General features: G+C 44.4%; 1 protein-coding gene and 1 long non-coding RNA gene across 7 annotated transcripts in view; one reads left to right on the forward strand and one right to left on the reverse strand.

Annotated features, from left to right (window-relative positions):
• ALDH5A1 (aldehyde dehydrogenase 5 family member A1) overlaps positions 1–21,601 on the reverse strand; it is a 31,709-nt gene that overhangs the window by 3,269 nt on the left and 6,839 nt on the right. For 2 of the 5 annotated variants that reach the window (XM_061147507.1, XM_061147508.1), the window contains exons 2-10: positions 21,138–21,221; positions 20,272–20,442; positions 18,868–18,984; positions 16,792–16,935; positions 13,645–13,788; positions 11,898–12,056; positions 10,071–10,240; positions 7,773–7,831; positions 6,224–6,404 (exon numbers count right to left, since the gene is read on the reverse strand). In XM_061147507.1, coding sequence (XP_061003490.1) covers positions 6,224–6,404; positions 7,773–7,831; positions 10,071–10,240; positions 11,898–12,056; positions 13,645–13,788; positions 16,792–16,935; positions 18,868–18,984; positions 20,272–20,442; positions 21,138–21,221 — 1,229 coding nt within the window. Of the gene's footprint in view, positions 1–388; positions 792–1,398; positions 1,430–2,805; positions 6,405–7,772; positions 7,832–10,070; positions 10,241–11,897; positions 12,057–13,644; positions 13,789–16,791; positions 16,936–18,867; positions 18,985–20,271; positions 20,443–21,137; positions 21,222–21,601 lie in introns of those variants that run through there. The other 3 variants (XM_061147509.1, XM_061147511.1, XM_061147510.1) reach the window with 3 other exon arrangements.
• On the forward strand, positions 648–11,994 carry LOC133059872 (uncharacterized). 2 transcript variants are annotated; one of them, XR_009693634.1, is made up of 4 exons: positions 648–773; positions 5,064–5,201; positions 10,349–11,488; positions 11,584–11,994. It is a non-coding gene; the product is annotated as an uncharacterized LOC133059872 (long non-coding RNA). The 2 variants fall into 2 exon arrangements; XR_009693633.1 differs by lacking the exon at positions 11,584–11,994 and having other exon boundaries at positions 10,349–11,577.

Raw genomic sequence — 21,601 nt, forward strand, 5'->3', positions numbered from 1 at the left:
CTGTGTCCTAAGAATATAATGTAATGTAATATAATATAATCTGACAGAACACCTGAACACTCACTCTTGCCCACTAGCCCACTGGGACAGCGGTGTTGTCTGTGGTCTAAATTTTGGCAACTCCTTCCTGGTTAGCTGATAAAATGGATGGATTATAGGTAGATTTACAGACCACCAATTTCTAAACCCACTTCCACTTACTTATAAATAACATACAAATAGAATATAGCCTTTCAATATTCACACCTAGCATGACCTATTTTTTTTTCCAGGACAGATTTCCCACACTCAATAAATGAAAACCACACTAGTTTGCATTTTAATTTGTTGCAAGCTAAGTCAGAGATAAACTGTAACAGGTGAAAATTTACTGCTAGAAATAGTAGGAAGAAGAAAATACACTTCCAAGTGAAGGCCCAGACTAAGCATGAAGCAAACCCACAAATTGAGTGTAAAAAAACCAGAAACATCGATAGTCAGGCGACCAGAAGAGGGCGCTTTCACGCCCTGTGATGACAGCAGAGCTGGACAGGAGGAAGGCCTCTCTTTCCTGATAAGGACTCAGCCAATGAAAAGCCACGAACTCTTTAACCCGCCCAACTTCCGTTTCCTCCCTATAAAAGCATTTTTTCCTTCTGTTAGTCTGTGGGGAGTTGACTTGATGCAGCTGGCTGTGGTTGTAGATCTCAAGTTACAGTTAGTTCTCTGCTCGTCCCAACTAAACCCATCTTTGCTGGAGCAGTATCTGGGGGTTCCTTTCAGGTCAACAAGAGGTAAGTGGATCATTTTTCCTGGTAACAAAGTAATTTTAAAAATCAGAAGCAGGTTACGAGAAACGCGAGGAGTAAATGGAATGATAAAGGGAGATGGGTATCCAGGAATGCTGTTCTTTTTTTGAAAGAATGCTATGTTTTCTTACTTTGTTCAAGGCCTACTGATGTAACTTGGATTCAGTGAGGCCTACGTGAAATTTTTGAAAATATAAACGAACACTGGATGAAAGTATAAGATATCCTGTCTAAATAATTAACAGTGATTTTATCTGAATAGCAGGGTTTCAGAAAATGCCTTCCTCATACACTTCTGTAGCCAAAAAACCCAAACTTTGATAAAAGTACATAATAGATAACCGTGGCCTGTGTAGGAGAGAGAGACTGGTGAACTTGAGAAAGCCGGAGGATCCTCCTTTCTTAGACAGCCACACCTGCAAACCATGTAAATTCCGGCTTAGTTCAGCAAGCATGTAATTAGCCATGGGGCAGGCTTGGACTCAGTAACCTTACTCTCCGTACATAGGCCAAAAATTGAGAGACGGGTTGTTGGGGCAAGACATAATGATTTTATTCAGAAAGGCAGCAGGCTGCAAATATGGTGGGCTCATGCTCCAAAGAACTGTCTTGCTTGAGTTAGAATTCAGGCTTCTTTTATACTAAAAGAGGAGAGAGTAAACTCAAACATTTCCTGGTTTCCATCAGCCTCTGTGGAGGGGTGTGGACGGTTCTTCCTGCCTACAGCCATACATAGATGGGCCTAGTCAGGATAATTCCTCTGAGCTAAACAAAGGTATTTTAGCTTAATGCTCATTACCTAGGAAGCAGGGTTCTGAGAGACGAGCCATTGCGAATAATTTAAGCTTAACTTGCTGCTATTGTTTAGTCACTAAGTCGTGTCTGACTCTTTTGCAACCCCACGGACTGTAGCCCACCAGGCTCCTCCGTCCATGGGATTTTCCAGACAAGGATACTGGAGTGGATTGCCATTTCCTCCTCCAGGGGATTTTCCTGACCCAAGGGTTGAACGCATGTCTCCTGCATTGACAGGCAAATTCTTTATCACTGAGCTACCAGGGAAGTCCTATTAACTTGTAATAGAATACAAGTTTCTTCCCTACTACAGTCCTGCTGTATGAATGTGCTAGGGTACCGAATTTCCTAGGCTGGCTCCCTGCCCAAGAGATTCACAGACTAATCAAAGGAGCATTGTTTATACATGTAGCAGAAAAATAATTTTTCCTCTGCCTTTCTGAGTTCTTGGCTGAGACCACTGCCATAAAAGATTAACAAACTTCTCATGTATATCTCAGAGAGAAGTGATAACTGAAAGTGGCTTAAAGCATCAGCTTACATAGCATCTTCAACAAAGAACAATAAATCTGGAGAAATGACAGGATAGAGGAAAACAGTTGTAGGCTTTCAAGGGTGGAGCCAAAGGCTAGTTAGTAAAATTTGTTATTTAGAGTCCAGGCTGATTGGGCCTGAAGTTGTCTCTGGGAATTAACCTTTGTCCCTCCCTCTTGATAGAGAGGGGGCACCTTTGTAAATTTGTATCCTGCTTTTGGGGCTTCCTTGGTTGCTCAGTGGTAAAGAACCCGCCTGCAATGCGGGAGACACAGTTTCCATCCCTGCATCAGGAAAATCCCCTGGAGGAGGGCATGGCAACCCACTCCAGTATTCTTGCCTGGAGAATCCCATGGACAGAGGAGCCTGGCAGGCTACAGTTCATGGGGTCACAAAGCGTCGGACACGACTGAAGCGGCTTAGCACTCATCCTACTTTTAGGCAAATTGAGGGGTAACAAAAGACAGAGTGATTTTCTTCTATCTGTTACTTAATTGTCTTCAGCTCACAAAAATCCTTATGGTGAAGTGGTACATTTTGGGGTGGCATCTCCTGAACTCCTACTCATATTTTGGGGGGGGGGGGGGCATACATATGCAAACTGGTCTAATGATCTCCAAAGTAAACTCAAATGATGAACTGGCAAGAAAAATCCCACAAACCAGAAACCTTCACTTAAAACAGGAAATTCTGTTAATTCAACCTTTATTAATCACACACACACAACTCTGCTGCATTGACACACATACACAGTTATAAAAAACTGGACAGTGAATTACATGTACATTTTTAAAAAACAAAATGTTTTCACAGTTCTAACTACACTTATCCCCAAGTTTTATCCCACAAAATACAGCATGAAAAAAAAAAACCACAGCATAAATATTATTCAAGTAAAATGCTATCTATCATAGCCGCATATGAATAATTAAAGCCCTGGGCTTCAGCCTGCAGAGAAGGCAGTCATGTGGCAGAGTTTAAAGTTAATGATCTAAGTTTACAGTAAAACAGATTTATCTGCATTGTGCTTCTGATCTTTCACTAAGTCTTTCCATAAAAATTAAAGGTAGATGAGCCAACACTTGACATAAAATTATGTTTAAAAGCTACTCAACTGGATAAAGATAACAGGTACAGAGGAGGTTTAAATTGAGAATCCCTGCGTAGCTGGGAAAAGTTAACTGAGAAGTGTTTTCTCAAGGCCAACAGACTCCCGTTATCTGGGTGATTTCGTATGAGTTATGTGACCATTGCTGGAAAATTCTTGGTGAGAATTCACTGGAGCAAGGCCTGGAAAAGTACTTTTTACACAGTAGGTGGTCAATAAAATGAAATAATGCCTCATAAACTTGGGAAAGTCAATGTCTTCCTCTTGGTTTAGATCAGAGGCTGGCAAACTGTTTCTGTAAAAAACTGTGGTACAGATACTCAACTCTGCCTAGAAGGTAGCCACAGATCATACGGTAAATGAATGGGTGTGGGTGGGTTCCAATAACATTTTATTTGGGGCTTCCCTGGTGGGTCAGATGGTAATGAACCTCCTGCAGTGCAGGAGACCCAGGTTCGATCCCTGGGTTGGGAAGATCCCCTGGAGAAGGGAATGGCTATCCACTCCAGTACTGCCTGGAGAATTCCATGGACAGAGGAGCCTGGTGGACTACAGTCCACAAAGATAGCAAAGAGTTATGGACACTGATATCTGAATTTCAGAAAATTTCCATGTGTCATGAAATACTATTCTTTTGATTGTTTTCCTCCCCTAACCATTTGGGAATATAAAAACCATTCTTAGCTCTGGGTTGTACAAAAGCAGACAGCAGGCCACATTTGGCCTGTAAGCCAACCTCCAGTCTAATGATCCTTTTCTATTTCACGTTAAAAACACACACTTTTTAACAAATCCATCACATATTCTATCACATAATCGATCACCTTACTGAACAATAACCCCCAAAAATGTTTATTTAAAAAATACATCTTTCCCCACAATCCAGATCAATTTTACTAAACAGTAAGCTATTGCCTTTTCAAATTATTTTAATTCCAAAATTAATCAAGGATATTGCAGTGAGTCTCTGGCCCTCAATTTATGTACCTGGTCAAACAGATATACTAGAAAACTCAAAATCTGCCATCAAGCCAAAGCAGCTACTGAGTTACAAAGTTACAAACATATTTGAATGTATTCCCCCAAACATTTCAAGCACTAGTTTTCTGGACTTCTAAAAACTATTTAGAGCATTTTTATTGTTAATAGAGAACAGATGGACACATCCAAACATTAAGTAATTAAAATGTTACATGAAACAACCCCAGAACTAGTAAGTGCAAATTCACTGTCAATATGATGTGTATGTGATTGTGGACAGGGTCTGAGCAGTGCCCGTCACCAGGAGGTTGACTTCAGCTGATTCCTTAGCTGGGCCTCAGGCGGATGGCTGATGTAACCCAGGGCAAATACAAGCCAGCTCTGGGACTGGCCGTGGTATCTCTGTGCCCAGAGACATCTCAGACCTTTATCTCTTCAGCTCCCCATGGCTCAGTGAGGGGTGCCATGTCCTGGCTGGTCCAGGAGCAGCCTCCAGCACTCCTTTCATGCATGTTTTCCTTCCGCTCCCCAAGACATCCAGAGGATGTCAGTGGAGCGCGCACACACACACACACACACACACACACACACATAGTGGAAAAGGGGGAGCTTCATCCCTGTCTGTTCCATCAGGACCGGCCTCCCCTTTCCTCATGTATGAGGACGTTTAGACTCGGTTTTCTTAATCAGAGTTTTTCTTTCAGAGCAACAGGAAACAGTGATCATTGGGCTTTTTGTCTTTAAAAGAACTATAAAAACTCTTTGGATAAAAAGTGCCTCTTCCACCCGGCAACTATGGAAATTCTTTTCCCTTTGGAGATCATTGTGCTCAAAGCGCTGTTGCTGTCTCTCTGCAGGTGAAGGAGCTGCTGCTGCTGCTGCTAAGTCACTTCAGTCGTGTCTGACTCTATGCGACCCCATAGACGGCAGCCCACCAGGCTCCTAAAGAGCAGCTGTGGGAGACCAGCCTTCCCTGCGGCTCAGGAGCCGAGCAGGTGGGTACCAGCCTCCCCTCACCTTGGCAAAGCCACTGCTGGAGACCCAAGCCGGGCTGGGAAGTGCTACCCATAATAATGCTGACTCCCACACTTAACATCGAATTTTCACTTTTTGGCAAATATTATGTTTGCTTTCTCTTACGTTCACAGTATCCCATGGAGCTAAGTAAGGCATGAACAGAATCTCCACTGTACTGAGGGGTGGGTGTGGGGGGTAGACAGCATGTCTGTGCAGACAAAGCCTGGCCAGGCCGTTACCTGTGGGCCATCCTCCCACTAAGCTGCTGCCGCTATGCTCTGCTTTATGCTTATTTTCTCAGAAACATGATGTGGAGAAACAGCACAGAAGTGAACACAGAATCTTTAAGCCATTGAGGATGATGGAGCCTTCGGTTTAAAAACTAGTCAAAAAGAGTGGGGTTCTTTCATTTCTCAAAGAAATTCAGGCAATTCTGTGCTGTGTCTAAAGTTCTTTAAAAAAAAAAAAAAAAACCACGCTGATTCAGCCACTGCAGCAACACCTCGGAATACCCGGCTGGGGGGTCCCCAGGCATGCAGCGGCATCCTGCCCAGCCTGTCAGTCACGCTCAGAGGTGTCCCCCGCAGCCCCCTGGGTCTTAACTCCAGAGCCATGTGGGTGCTGGCTACGTCATTGCCTGGGCTGTGGTCCCACCGTGGTGAGGGGGCTGCAGGACCAGCTTGTTGCACCTTGCTCTGCGGCAGACGAGGTCGTGGGTGGGGGCGTGGGGGCTGGCGATCCGGGGCCTCATCCTATAAACCCACTGCTGGTTCTCAGGGATCTGTGGCCACAGGCTTGTGGCATGTATTGGTCCCACATCAGCTAAGGGGAGGGGTAGGATCTGTATCTGCTTAAAAGGATTGGATGATTTTTTTTTTTTAATTCCTAGTTCACCTACCCTATGGGTTTATTTAAAATAATGGATGGCACGTCCCCATACATAGGTAAGCCTCCCTTTTTATTTTCTGAAGAATCCTATAAGCCTCCGAAGCACACGTACTTGAGCTCCAGATATTCGTCAATGCCATACTTGGAGCCTTCTCGCCCAAGGCCGGACTGCTTCACCCCGCCGAAAGGGCACTCCACGGAGGAGATGAGTCCTTCATTAACACCAACCATGCCGACTTCCAGCCGCTCCGCCACCCTCCAGATCTGGGCCGGGTCTTGAGAGTAAAAATAACCTGTCGTGGGGATACAGGACACAGATGTAGAACAGTCATTAAAGACATCGTGTCACAGCTGAGGGTGCCATGGATGACCAGCTGCCTAGTCACGTGGGCTGGAACCTCCCTGCTTCCAAGTGGAGCCTCTAGTTGGTCCCGTGCGTGTCTTCATCTCACAACCTTTAGAAATCATCTTTTTGCTTCTGTTCCACTCTCGCTAGCTCTCTCACCATCTCCAGCTAGGGCTGTAACAACAATGAACCCGGCTCCTATGGCCTCCTAATCAATCCACACTGCACACATCTGTTAGGTTATCCACGTGATATTTTTTTACCCAGACCTTCCAGTGACTCCTTGTTAGCCATAAATAAGGTTAAGTTCTTGGTGGGTATTTAAACTCTCCCAAACAACATGAACAGCTTTATCTTCTATTATTCCAGTCACTCTATCGCCACCAAACTCATCCACCCAGTTCTCCTGTCCTATTTTCACTTAACTCCCTAGGTCCCCCTCTGCCCAGAACCTCTCTCCTCCAATCTGCACCATCAGAGTCTTGCCCAGCATGGACGCCGTGGTTCAGGGCCTGGCTTCTTCCACCATCATCCCACTGAGAAGGGACTGGAGGAATACTGGGCTCAGCGTTACGGGGGCACTCGTGCACACATCTTACTCCAGCGTCAGGCCCTCTGAGTCGGCAGCTCAGAGTCTGTGTAGTAGAATAAGGGGCTCGACAGCGTGCACACCCTTTCCCTGGTTGTCAGTGGTTCTTGTCCACCCAGAGAAGCGCCTGTAGAGCCACAGCTGGATCTTTATGTCTTTGTATCTTTGCCAACACTTCATCCACTAGTGGATGCTAAAGACGGATTTGTTGAGTGTCTTCATGCACACACAGTTTTGTGAGGGACACAGCGTACATACTGTGGCCGCCTTGACCATGTCCAAACTGCAAGAACGGCAGCCACTCCGTGAGGCTCCCTCTGCCTCTGCTGTCTTCCCTTCCTTCATTGCCCCGATGCTCTCTGTGAAGTCAAGCACTATCTCTTTTGTTCGGGCTTCCAGGAGGGATGTGAGGAAAAGCACTTGGAATTTCCAGGTATCGAGCCTCTGGGGACATGGGACTTAAGGGGTGTGGGTGGTTCTCCCCTAGAATGGTCAGCACTGCTGTTTCTCCCTCCAGCATGCCCAGCTCCAACCGGGGAGCTCCCATCCCACATCCTGGGGACATCTGGGCAAAGAATCTGGACTGGCACAAACCCGCCCTTGCCCCTTGGAAAGCAATGAATCATGTGCTGCAAAGAAGCTGACTTCTCAAAACCCCAGGTGTCATTTAAAAGGCACAGCTGGAGAAGTGACTGTGATTGTCACCAAGCGAGGACAGACACCCACCTGCCAGACCGACGTCGGCTGCGTTAGCGATCGCCACCGCCTCCTCCTCTGTGTTGAACCTGCCAAAGTCAGGGCGGGTCATCAGCAAAATCCCTCAGGGGAAGGAAAACCACCTGTTTTTCCTTCTGATCTGTTTCCCAAATAAGAACTAGGGGTCAAGCAGAGTTTTGCAAGGAGCAGAGAGGAAAATACCTTCATTCACTGCACACGCTGAGTTCAAGGCTAGGGAGCTTGGATCAACACCAGTTCATCTCTTCTAGGAGAACAGGAGACACACAGGGAACTACTGTGTATTCAGAATGTCGAATAAAATGCCTAAGAAAAGGATTACTGCTCTTGTTCCCTCTTAAGACGTGCGCCAATGATAATAACTACTTGAGAAGCAGCCGTGATGTGGGAGACAGACAACAGTCAGGGCCTGCTTCAGCCCCACCGCTTATGCTCTTGACGGTGTGATAGTGCTGGGGGTCTGTTCCCCTTGGAAATGAGACTACTAGTACGGAAGCCTAATGTAGTCTCTTCCAGCTTGATAATCTCATTTCTGAAACTATATTTCAGAGGCCTTTTTCTGTTGCCCCAGAACTGTAACTGGGAGCAGAACATTCTGTGCATCCCAGCTCCTCAAATCAGAGACCCAGCAGCAGCCACCCCTCTGAAGGCTTGGGCAGAGCTGGCAGACACGGGTCAGTGTGAGAGGGTGAGTGGGAGAGAGAGGAGGGGGACCGCAAGAGAATCACTTGTTCCAAGGACGAGCAGCTCTTGTCTCTCCACTGTAGAGAGCAAGCCATTCTATCTGTCAGAGAATAGAAACCAGGAGTCACCCAGGTCCTCACTGCCTACGTGTCCCTCGAAAATGTACTCATCACACCATCAGGTGGGACGTCCTCGACGATTTCACCTTTTGAGCGTGAACTCCCTGGTGGCTCAGAAAGGAAAGCATCTGCCTGCAATGTGGGAGACCCGGGTTCGATCCCTGGGTCGGGAAGACTCGCTGGAGAAGGAAATGGCAACCCACTCCAGTACTTTTGCCTGGAAAATCCCATGGACGGAGGAGCCTGGTGGGCTACAGTCCACGGGGTCCAAAGAGTTGGACACGACTGTGTGATTTCACGATTTACACAATAACAACCACCCTGATACTAGGTGACGTGCTCTATGTATATTACATCGTTTAAACCTTACAACTGTCCTGCGAGGCAAGGTTTTTTGTTTGTTGTTGTTTAGTCACTAAGTCGTGTCTGACTCTTTGCAACCTCATGGACTGTAGCTCACCAGGCTCCTCTGTCCATGGAATTCTCCAGGCAGGAATACTGGAGTGGGTTGCCATTTCCTACTCCAGGGATCGAATCTGCGTCTCTTACATCTTCTGGATTGGCAGGCAGATTCTTTACCACTGTTCCACCTGGGAAGCCATGAGGCAGGTACTAGTTTTTAGTCCTTTTCCCATCAAGGACCCTGGGGCTCAGAGAAGTTAACTCATTCAAGGGGACACAGATATAAAGTAGCAAAACCTGCATTCCTAACCCTTGCATCCTTTTGGAAAATGTCAAGTTCATATTCTAGGTAAAAACTTTTTTATTAAAACAAAGATGAAAGTTCTCCAAGTGGTCCATTCTCCCAGTGTCAGATTAGTCTATAAATTTCATTAACAATGGAAGAGAGAGAAATATTTGGAGAAATAATGACCAAGAATTTCCCTGGACTAAACAAACACCTCAGATTTTAAATAAAGGCCTTAGGATCTCAGATTGAAAAGAAGCTCACAGTATGCCGTACCTAAGCTACCACGGTAAAATTTAAGAACATCAAAGGCCATGAGTCTCTGAAGAGAAAAAGATCCCTTCACAGGAACAAGAAGCAGACATCAGCTTTCTCAATAACAACCCTGAAAATAAGCAGACCAAGGAGTGATATCTTGTGAAGCTAGATTTTTATGCAGGTAGATTATTATTTACTTGTGAGTGTGGGATAAAAGGCCCCATAAGAACACAGAGTTCATTTCCCACAGACACCCTTGAAAGAACTCTTGAAGGATGTACTCCATTATGAAGAAAAATGAGTTCGGCAGGAAGCAAAGTAGAGAATTTGGTAAATTTTGTGGTCTAAACTGGCAATAATGAAAACCAATTTTTAAAACACCATACCTTGAACTTGGCCCTTCCCCTGACACAGCACCACTCTCTGCTTCTCTGCCTCTCCCCCCAGGCCTCAAACGACACAGGAGCTGGATTACTCTCCAGGCTTCCTTTTCCCTTCCTACTGTTCCCTCCCGTCTTCCTACACGCTGGATGGTCTTACTTGATAACAGGCGCCACAGGCCCAAAAGTCTCTTCCTGAGAGCAGAGCATGTCTCGGGTGACGTTGCTGAGCAGGGTGGGCTCGAAGAAATTTTCCCCAACGTGGTGTCGCTTCCCACCTGTCACAACGGTGGCCCCTTTGGAAATGGCATCACTCACGTGTTTCTCTACCTGTGTGAGGAGAAAAGGAAGAGCCTTTGGGAAAGGGAATCCAGGATACTTGGAAAATGTTTAAACTGTCAGAAACTGTAACTGGGTTTTTCTTTCTTTTTCAAATAGGTTTGAAACCATGTACCCCAGTTCCTTCTACGGAGGAAGAACCAAATACACAGCTACGAGATACGGAGTCACGAGGGCAGGTGCTATGTACAAAGCTGCCTCCTCCGCGCCCATTGGAAGGACTGAAGCTGAAGCTCCAATACTTTGGCCACCTGATGCGAAGAGCCAACTCATTGGGAAAGACCCTGACACTGGGAGAGGTTGAGGGCAGAAGGAGAAGGGAACAACAGAGGATGAGATGGTTGGATGGCATCACGGACTCAGTGGACATGAGCCTGAGCAAACTCTGGGAGCCAGTGAAGGACAAGGAAACCTGGTGTGCTGCAGTCCATGGGGTTGCAAAGAGTCGGGCATGACTTACCGAATGAACAACAGCAACCCTGCTCTGTGGGTTTCCGACTATTTGGTCTTACTGTTTGTTGCATGGCCCTAATACACACACACTCGTGTCTTTCCAGGCCTGATGCTCAGCTGCCTTTCTGGGATTTGCTCTCCTCACCTTCCTGGGTTAGTTCCAGGCTCTTGGATCCCACATTGTTCTTGTCCCTGGACTCCTCTTTCACTCCGTTCTAATATTTTCTCCTCGAGTACTAGTTATTTCGAAAAAGGTGCACTGAAGATGGTTTATATTCGGAGTGTTCTGATAACTGCAGGTTGGGTGGTTTTATCTTGCACTGGCTGCTAATGGAATTTGGACCCCAAATAATTTTCCGTCCGAGTGTTGAGTGTATTTCTCTACTTCCAGTGCTGACGATAAATATTCTAATTCAAAAACAGTTCTCACTCCTTTATGGGTCGATTTTCCCCACTCTAGAAGCTTCTTGAATCTTCTTTGTATGTTTCTGACATTCTAAAATTTTAGCAAAACATATCTGGGTTTTCTCTTTATTCTAATTCTATATACTTGTCAATTGGCAAAGTCTTTCAGTCTGAAATTCTCCCTAGCTCTGAGAAGTTTTCCTCTAGCATTTGTTTGATAGACCTGTTTCTTCTACTTCAAGTCTTTCTAGAGCTTCTGTCACTAAAATGGATACACCCCTGTGTGGATGTGTGTGCATGTTCAGTCATATCCGACTCTTTGTGATTCCCATGGACTGTAGCCTGCCAGGCTCCTCTGTCCATAGGATTCTCCAGGCAAGAGTATGTACTGTCTTCTCAAAATTCTCAGAGGACAATATTAGATTCCTAGAAATGTCTGATCTCAAAAACAAAAAGCCTTTTTCCTCTCCATTTAGGTGTTCCAAAGATGAAGGAACTGTATTTCAAGATGGTAATTCCTGAAGCAGCAGGAGACAGAATTATCACCACTGCAAGAGAAGATTTAGGGACGGCAGAAGAATGAAAGTGGCAGATCTCATGGGGACTCAGCGAAATGATAGAGCTGGAAGAGCTTATAACCCAACGATGCCACTTGATTCATAGAAACTGGCAGAAATTCACTAGTGTTTCTAATTTCTCCTTGTTTCCAAAACCACCTTGCTGGGCACCTTACCGGAGTGTTTTTTGACACTGAAACCAGGACACTGAACAGATAATAAGACAGACTTACCTTTTCCACAGCTTTTGCGTTAATTAACGGGCCTTGAGTAGTTCTCTCTTCAAATCCATTACCCACATGCAGGTTTGTTTTAATTGCCTCAGCAAATTTTTTCACAAAGGAGTCGTGGATACCGCTTTGCACCAAGAAACGGTTGGAGCAAACACAAGTCTAGACAGAAAGAAAGAAACTCAACGTCGACAGTTCTTCAGAAGCTACTGACCCAACCAATAAACCTATGATTGCTGCTACCTCTGAACGTAAATGTCCTTCCCAGGTGGTTCCTGTCCTGGGTCCCACCTGCTGTGTTCCTCCATACTCGAGCTTGGCCCTAAAGACAAACATGCCAAGAGCATGTGCTTCTCCAGGCCCCTCCACAGCCACCACACCTCTGAGGTTAAACAGATAAGCGAGCATAAATTATCTGTGAGCAAAAAGCCACTAACTCAGGTTTTTTTCCAAATGGCTCATATTGGAACCAGAAAACCAACACAAGAAAGTAGCTCCTTGAGACAGTGATACTCAGCGACAGACAGGGGAGCTAGAAGGAAAAGGATTCAAAGGCTAATTTATGTCCTGGAGCTTATTGAACCTTTCAAGAGTCTGGCACAATCCAACATTTTGAAAATGGAGACAAGACCATTCTTTCAGCCTAAATTATTGAAAAGCCCTTTGTTTATTATTTTTTCTAGTGTAGGCCTAACATTTTCAAGTTATATAATATAAACATGACTGGAAATGAGGTTATCCTTGATACATTTTCTTCATGGCTTTTTTTCTTAATTGTGTATTTTCTAGTAGAAATAGTTTGTAGATAATTTTGTATCCTGTGCATTTTTATTGGCTTAAAGCAATATACCCCAAAGTTGTAGCTTTGTAACTCTGAAGGTTATACACCTTTGCATTTTGTGTTTCTAAAAGGAAACATACCTATTTCAGAAACAAGCAAACTTATTTAAGATATGTGAAAGGAGAAAAATTAGTTACCAACAGTCAAAACAGGATGAAAACTATTTAATAAAGAATATTATACATTTCACCTTTTTCCTCCTAGATAACTCAATATTTATTCCATTTCTGGAATACATTTAAAATCGCTTATTGATGGTACTCTAAGATGAAGTGCTTACCTTGTATGAGATAACTTGGAAGGTCCCTGCTGGATCTAACGCTCTGGGATTCCTTAGAAGGTGTGAGCGCAGGCCACCACTCTCCCTAGGACAAGCTGGACCCTCCTTGGCCCACTGTGGTGTGTGTGACCCTCTAGTGGGGGCCTGTCCTGCCCCCCTCATCTCGGGAAGAGTGAGACCCAGGCAGTAGGGTTTTAGAGTTTTTCAAAACACCATCTCAACATTTTCCAACATTCTCTTCCTTAAGACTGTGGGCTGCAGACCCTAGCTGTTCAGGCTGTTTTGTATCTGGGGAGATACTTAAACCTGTTCAGTAGAGAAAAGCCCAGCAAGGGAAAACTATGACAATAACCAGATTCAAAGAGATGAAAGAAGAGAACGATTTGATTAAAAGGCATCTGCTGTTCAGGAAATTTTCCTCGAAGCCAGGGAGGAGGACAACGTATTTCCCTTCAAACCCTCTGAGCCTAGCAGAGTCCCAGACAGAGGGCACTCACTAAACGCCGATGAAAGAGGACATGCACGAAGGATGAAGGGAGGAACCCAGAAGTGCCCTTTCTCCCAGGAGGTGAGGAAGTGGGTAGGATCTTTGTAAAGCACACAACCCAGGAAAACGCTCCGGGACTCACCTGTCCAGAGTTCCTAAATTTGGAGGCCATGGCCCCGGCAACAGCCTGGTCCACGTTGGCACTGTCGAAGACGATGAACGGGGCATGGCCACCCAGCTCCATGGACACCCTCTTCACGGAGTTTGCTGCATGGTGCAACAGGACCTGGGAGCAGACAGAGGATGCTGTGAGCGCCCAGTCAACACAGGGACCGGTAAGGCTTTGTTTCCAAAAAGCACCCAATAGAGGAGGAAGCCAGGTACATAGTAGTGTATATGGGATGCCAGTTTGCATAAGAAACAGGGAAAATTACATATATATAACACATATATATATTCATACTTGCTTATACTTGATAAACATGGAGAAGATGACAAGAAACTAAAAATAATTATGTATAAAAGAGAGAAAATCAGGAACGGGGTAAGGGTGAAACTTCTGAATATAAACATGTTTATACTGCCCCGATTTTTGAACCATGTCAATGTATGACCTACTCAAAAAATTACAAACAGGCTTAACAATCACAGAGATAGGATAATAAAATCACTCAGAACCCCAGAACCCATAGTTTAGCACTGATAAAATCTTTAGGTGTATCTATCCAGAATTTGGCTATACACACAGAGGGATATGTACCTTTTTTAAAAAACAAAACTGCATTTTATATTGAAGTATAGCTGATTAATAATGGGATAGTTTCAGGTGGACAGCAAAAGGACTCAGCCACACACATACATGTATCCACTCTCCCCCAAACTCCTCTCCCATCCCGGCTGCCACATAACGTTGAGCAGAGGTCCCTGTGCTAGACAGCAAGACCTTGCTGGTTATCCATTTTAAATATAGCAGTGTGTCCATGTCCATCCCAAAGTCCCTGACTATCCCTCTCCCTAAGTCTGTGAGTCTATTTCTGTTTTGTAAATAAGTTCATTCATATCATTTCTTTTTAGATTTCTCATATAAGGGATGACATACAACGTTTGTTTCTCTCTCTGACTTCACTATGACAGTCTCTTAAGTCCATCCATGTTACTGCAAATAGCATTATTTCATTCGTTTATAGTGGCTGAGTTATATTCCATTGTATATATGTACCACATCTTCTTTATCCATTTATTTGCTGATGGACATTTAGGTTACTTCCATGTTTTGCCTACTGTAAATAGTGCTACTATGAACACAGGGGTGCAATTACAGTTTTGTCTGGATATATGCCCAGGAGTGGCATTGCCAGATACATGGCAACTCTATTTTTTAGTTTTTTAAGGAAACTCCATACTGTTTTCCATAGTGGCTGTACCAATTTACATTCCCACCAACAGTGTAGGAAGATTCCCTTTTCTCCATACCTTCTCCAGCATTTATTGTTTGTAGACTTTTTAATGATGACCATTCTGACTGGTGTGAGTAAACCTATTTCTTTATTGGACTCATGATAGCTATTTTCTTTAGAACTTTTAAGAAATGCTCTTTGCCAGGCCATTGGTTTTCCCGACTCGGCTTGCTCTTGGGTCGCTTGCCTCCACCTGTGTCCTCTGAATCTTCTTCCCACTCGGCACCCATGAGGAGAGCTTGAACCCGACTCTGGCTGCATGGCCCCTGCTGCCTACAATTCTGCTACGTCCTAAGGAGTCCTTCCTGCTCCCATTCCCCCTGCTGACCTTCTCGGGACTTCAGCTCCCAAAGCCTTAGAAAGGGAGCGGGACTACCCAGCTTACCTTTCTATGAGACACTCACCCTTGGTCACTGGCCAGCCTATGAATCTGTTTTCCTCAAGTCAAATGACCATTCATGGTTGAATTCTCTGTGGGGAGCAGACAAGTACTCTGTCCCCTTCACAGGCCCCGGGAGGGGCGGTCCCCCTGGAAGGGGTAAGGGCAGGGCCGCATCTCCAGAAGAGGCTGACTGAAGGGGGTTCGGTTAGAGGCAAGATTCTATGTGCCAAGATCCAGAGCTGAGCCACCGATTCTCTGCAAAGATCAGCTCAGAAGAGGCTGTTGGTATGGAGAATGGCTACTTATCAGTGATTCCTATCCCTCTTCCCTTTAAACCACTTGAAGCGAAGCACTGTCCCATGTAAATGACTTAAAAGGAAAGTTGGACTTGACAGGAACACGGTTGACATTTCCCTGGGGGTCTGTCTGTTGGGAACAGTTTGCTGAGCAAAGTAAGATTAAGCAGTGAGTGGCTGGCCTTTGCCCAGCGTCTGGGTACTTCTCTGGCTTCAGTGGCAGAGGTTTACAACCCTTCTTCTCCCAGGCCTCTTTCTTTTTCTCTAACGACTTTGAAACCCTCTGAGAATAAGTTTGCTCTGCAAGATCTCTGGATCAGGGTGGTAGCACTTTATGGATCTAAAAACTCATGCTTCTGAAATGAATGAGTGGCAGGCTTCCCAAGTATCAGTTTGTGGCATGACAAACATGGTTATGGCTGGGAGTTACTAAAATTGGTATATTTTCTCCTGCTTCTCATGGTGTCCAAAAAATGACCAGTTTGACCAGAACTTTCAGATTAGATTTTTATTATTTTAATCTGATATGTTTATGTACTTCTCTAATATGAGCATATGAATGTATGTATATAAACACTAGCAGGAAAAATGTGTACTATTTGGAGAGAAACACCATGACTAAGAACTTTTGTTCTACTCTGCCTTTTTTCTGTCTTAAACATTTAAAAGCATAAATAAAAATGCACTAATAGGCACACAAATGAGGTTTTGGGGAAAGAACTTTTCAACATATAAGAGAGAAGAAAGCTAGAAAAAACAATGATCTTTCTGTTTCTGTAACTACCTTTAACTAAACACAATTTTTGTTCTAAGGCATCCATTTCTTTAATTCTACATTATGAAAGAAACACATTCGAGAGTTATGGGAATATGATGAACAACTTTCATCTACTTCACATGCAACAAATAATGGGAACCTGATCTACCCTTAAACCTTCAGTTTTGTCAAACAGGAACCTAGATCATGTCACAATGAGGAACACCATCCAAATATTTCTGGAAGATGATCAGACGTTATGATATGGGACAGAGCTTCTAACACTCTGCTGGAAACCTTCCTCCAAATGGTGAACGAGATGAAGTAGTATTTTTGATACTGTATAAAGAGAAGTTATTAGAATGACACTGTTTCCTTTGAGATTTAAGTCACATACCTTTCCAGTGGCTGTGGAACCAGTAAAGGAAATTTTAGACACGAGAGGATCTGTACAAAGTGCTTCCCCTACTTCCTTGGCCTTCTTTTGAGAGCAAGGAATCACGTTGTACACACCTGGGGGAATTCCAGCCTGGTTTGCAAGCTATAAAGAGAAACAGCAAACATGTGGCAGCAAATGATCAAACTGGAAAAACAGAAAAGAGAAATAAATGTTTTAACCCAGAAAGTAATGGCAAAAAAAACCCCCAAAAAAACCATAGGCTGACTTTGGGGACAGAATATTTAAAACTGAAATAAGATTCTTACTAGTGCTAATGTGATATTAAGGCTTCTCTGGTAGCTCAGATGGTAAAGAGTCTGCCTGCAGTGCAGGAGACCCAGGTTTGATCCCTGGGTCAAGAAGATCTCCTAGAGAAGGAAATGGCAATGCACTCCAGTTTTCTTGCTGAGAAAATCACATGGACAGAATTGCCTGGCGGGCAGCACCCCATGGGGTTGCAGAGAGTCAGACACGACTGAGCGACAACGTGGTGTTAATGTATTGCAAGTTTCTGCATGAATTTTAAGCAGTATTTTATCATGTGCATGTGTGTGTACACACATGTATGTATATTTCCCAGCCCTGCCACTAATAGGGCCTAGAAACAATGACCAGCCAGTAGCAATGACTATCCCTGGTGCCCTAAATGTACCAGGGATGCACCTAAATGCCTTAAAATATCATTTCCTACCAGAGGAAATAAAGGCTTTCTGCAGAAATGGTTAATCCCAGGTCTGGGACAAGAAATATATATGATAAGTCTAAAATATCTTCTCATACTAGATAGCAAAAAAGGTCTCAAAAACTATTAGAGTTATGTTAAAAGATAAAAGAGCCAATTCCAAGAGGCTGCCATTGGCCAAAAGTGGGAGCAATGTGAGCTTCATCAAGGATAATAACCACAAGAAAGTGAAACTCATCAAATACCAACACATTAAAATCTATTAGCACGTATTGCTCCTTAAAAAACAAACTAATTGGGAACCTTTGGCAGATGATAGGAATAGATTCATTTATTTGAAAAACTGGTAAATAAGAAGAATCAAATATGCTCCCTTTCCTCTGTGAATTCACTGCCAGGTAACCACAGAGATGATGGGAAGCTTTGATTTATAGAAGTGGTCTGGTGAATAAATGAAAGAAAAATGAAAGAATTAAAATATTACCATTTGGGCAACTCCTAATGAATGAACAGACTGAGCAGCATCGTACAGCAAGGGCCGCAGACGTGAAAACACAGACACCCAGGCCTTATTCTCCTGACAAAACGACACAAGATGGGATCGAACCCGAGTCTGATGAAGTGTCTGGATACAGCTGCCAGTTTGGAAAGCACAGGAGACAGAGGAACATGGTCCCTGATGTGCTGTCTGCAAAGCCCAGTTGATGGGGAGCTCTACCGGTCAGATGTCCAGCTTCCTCAAAAGACAGATTGTAAGGGAAAGAAAAGGGTGGAGGGGAATCTGCCCAATAGAAAGAACTCGTCAGAGGTTCTAAAGTTTAACAAGTGAAGGCCACTGCAGGAAGTCTGAATCCTACTTTGCATGACATGAGAAGCCATTAGAGGGTTTTAAACAGAAGAACAAGATCTGACTGAATGCAGATTGAGCTGGAGAAGGCAGTGGTTAATAAGAGGTGCCCTCAATGTGAGAAATGCCCAGCTTTTAGTCACATTGCTAATGCTAAGTTGCTTCAGTTGTGTCCAATTCTTTGCGACCCCAAGGACAGCAGCCCACCAGGCTCCCCTGTCCACGGGATTCTCCAGGCAATGCCATTTCCTTCTCCATTTAGTCACATTACTATGACTTAAAAACGATGGCTAGATATCATTGTTAGGGTAGCCTAAACAACAGCCTACAGATGTCAGAAAATTCCCGTTACTTTTTCTAAAAAGAGGAACATCTGACTTAAAATAACGACTAGTGAATTAAAGCAGAGCACCATCAAACAGGAGATGCAAAGAAGGAGGCTTTGACAGTGCTTCCTCCCATCCCAGGTAACATCCTTTTTTGGGCCCAGTGCATAGAGGCTCACCTCCGCCAAGGCCAGGGCGGAGAAGGGCGTGTCCTCGGCAGGTTTCACCACGACCGTGCAGCCGGCTGCCAGGGCGGCCCCCACCTTCCGCGTGATCATGGCGCTGGGGAAATTCCACTGCATCAGAAGAGAGAGGAGGGGAGTGAGAGGAAGGACTGTGCCCTGGTCCAAAGGCGGGCGGGGCAAGACACCAACCAGCAAGTCCTGACCACCTGCCTGGCAGAGGCGTTCTTACAGGGGAGCTTAGAATACCTGGCACCTGCTGGCTCCAGGGAGCGTGGAGACAGAGGCTGAGGGAGACAGAAACACCTTCAGAGTTTAAAGCACTATAAAACTATCTACACTGGGTGACAGCCAACTTTCCCTGTAAAGGGCTGGGTAGTAAATATTTTAGGTTTTGTGGGATGTCCAGTTTCTGTCACAACTAGACAGCATGTATACAGATGGGAGTGGCTCTGTCCCAGTAAAACTTTATTTACAAACATAGGCCTGAGGGCTGTACTTTGGTGACCCTTTGGGAAAAAATATTGGCAAAGGTGATTTTGAAAATGGTATATGATATATTACTTCCCTCTCTATAGATATTCATAGATAGCTCTCTGTGGACATTTATAGTAATATTTTATTTCAACAAAACCTTGTATAGTGCTTATTCTGACCTGGGCACCGTTGTACACTCTTTTATACTATTATAATTAAATCCTCATCACAACCCAGTGAGGTTGGTATTTTTCTCAATTGAAGGTTTGGAGACAGTGAGACAGAGCAGTTAAGAAGGTCACACAGCTAGTGGGGACTGAGTTCTGAGTCAAGCCCAGTCAGTCTAGACAGCGAGGGGAATGTTTCTCTGTGACTGTGGTGAGCAGGGAAGGACAAGCAGTCTTGAGACCAACTGGTAGACACCATAGAGAACTTAATACGGCATCTAGCAGAAGATGGACTCAAGAGAAGCAACTCATGTAGAGAAAGCTGGGCGCCCCACAAGGATACTGCAGTCCTATCCAGGCAGATGCAGTATCTTATTTCTCAGCCTTTTTACTTTCAGAATGTGGCCCAGTGCCTGCTGGAAGGCACATAAATACTTTGAAAGTGTCACATCTTAAGTCTTTTAAAAATGATAAACACCAGAAGATCTTTTTAGATGTACTGGACAATGCCAAGAAGCCTTTAATGCCAAGTCAGAGAAGCCCCCAGGTCCTCCTGTGGGTCATCCCGCTCCTGCAGGCGTTAGAAAACACTGGCCAGCACCACACCTCTCGTGATCAGAGGACCAGGAAACACGCCTCCGCCTCCAGCAGTGGCATCAGGAAGCCAAGAACAGGTGCCAGAGATGACGGGATGAGCACACCTGCACCAGCCCCATTCCGCCGCCTCCCCCAGGATCTCGCTGCTCCTGCCACATACCGGGGTGATGACTGCAGCCACGCCGAGGGGCTGCTTGAGGACAAGAGCCCTCCTTTCTTTTGCTGGGGTGGAGATAATGTCTCCGTAAACACGGCGGGCTTCCTCTGAAAACCATTCCAGGAAGTTGGCAGAATAGAGAATTTCTCCCTGTGCCTCCTTCAGTGGCTTTCCCTGAATCAGAAGAGGACACACTCATTACTGTCTAATAACAAAAGCGCGATTCTGTGTTTCTCAATTCTTCAAAGCTGCAAGCAGAGTACAAGAGTCTCCCATTACAAAACCCCCCTGGGTGGAGGAGAAATTTCTAGCTTCAGTGTGAGTCTTTGAAAACGGAATCACAAATGGTGATGGAAGGAAGCCTGCCAGGTCATCCTGAGCCACAGTCGTCATTTGCCTCCTTAATAGGTTTACAATCAGGAGGAGGTGCCTAGAATGGCCTCTTCAAATTTTTTTCCTTCTGCTATTTTCTAAATGTTGTGAACAGTGGAAAGTAATTTATCAGAGCGACCAAAAAGCTGGTACTTTTGCAAATGTACAAAAACAACATAAAAAATCAAAGCAGTCATGTGGGGAAAAAAAACCTAGAATGATGGAAAAGCAGTAGTCACATAGTTCCACTCAAAATCGATTTCTTGCATATTATTAAAGAGTAAGTTACAACATAGAAATTTTGATTTAGCAAATATGTGTGCCTGATTTAATCAGAAAAATCTGTGCCCAAAATAATAACCGATGTCTGATCATGAGGTAAAGAATTCACATTTTCTTTAGCTACCTAACAGCACGGAAGTTAGAGGCTCCTCCAAGCTTTCTTCTAAGAACTCTTGGACAGTTTCTTTGAGTACTAAGTTAGGTCCTGCACTTACACTTTCAGCTGTAATTATCTTGGCAAGGTCATCCTTATTTTGTATCATTAAGTCATACCACTTGCGAAGTAAAGAACTCCTCTCCTGAAAAAGAAATACAAGATAGTAAAATGCCAAGTGTAAGAGAGACTGTTAAATAGTCTTCAGTTTCCTAAAATATTTGCTGAGCAGTCTCATTCTTGGGGAAACATATACTGACTTTTTTTTTTAGCGACCCCATGGGCTGTAGCCTACCACGTTCCTCCGGCCATGGGATTTTCCAGGCAAGAATACTGGAGTAGGTTGTGACCTGTTTTTTAAAAGTGAGGTATAACTGACATGCAACATTGTATGTGTTCCAGGGGTACAGACCCTTCTTTGGTGAGTAATATCGAAGATTCCATTTTGGGTGTGCTGAGTCATAAATTGTAAAAGTGAAAAAAAGTTTTGTGGAACAACTGTTACTATTTATAGTAAAGGCGAAT

The sequence above is a fragment of the Dama dama genome, chromosome 7, assembly GCF_033118175.1.
Source record: "Dama dama isolate Ldn47 chromosome 7, ASM3311817v1, whole genome shotgun sequence".
NCBI lineage: Eukaryota > Metazoa > Chordata > Mammalia > Artiodactyla > Cervidae > Dama > Dama dama.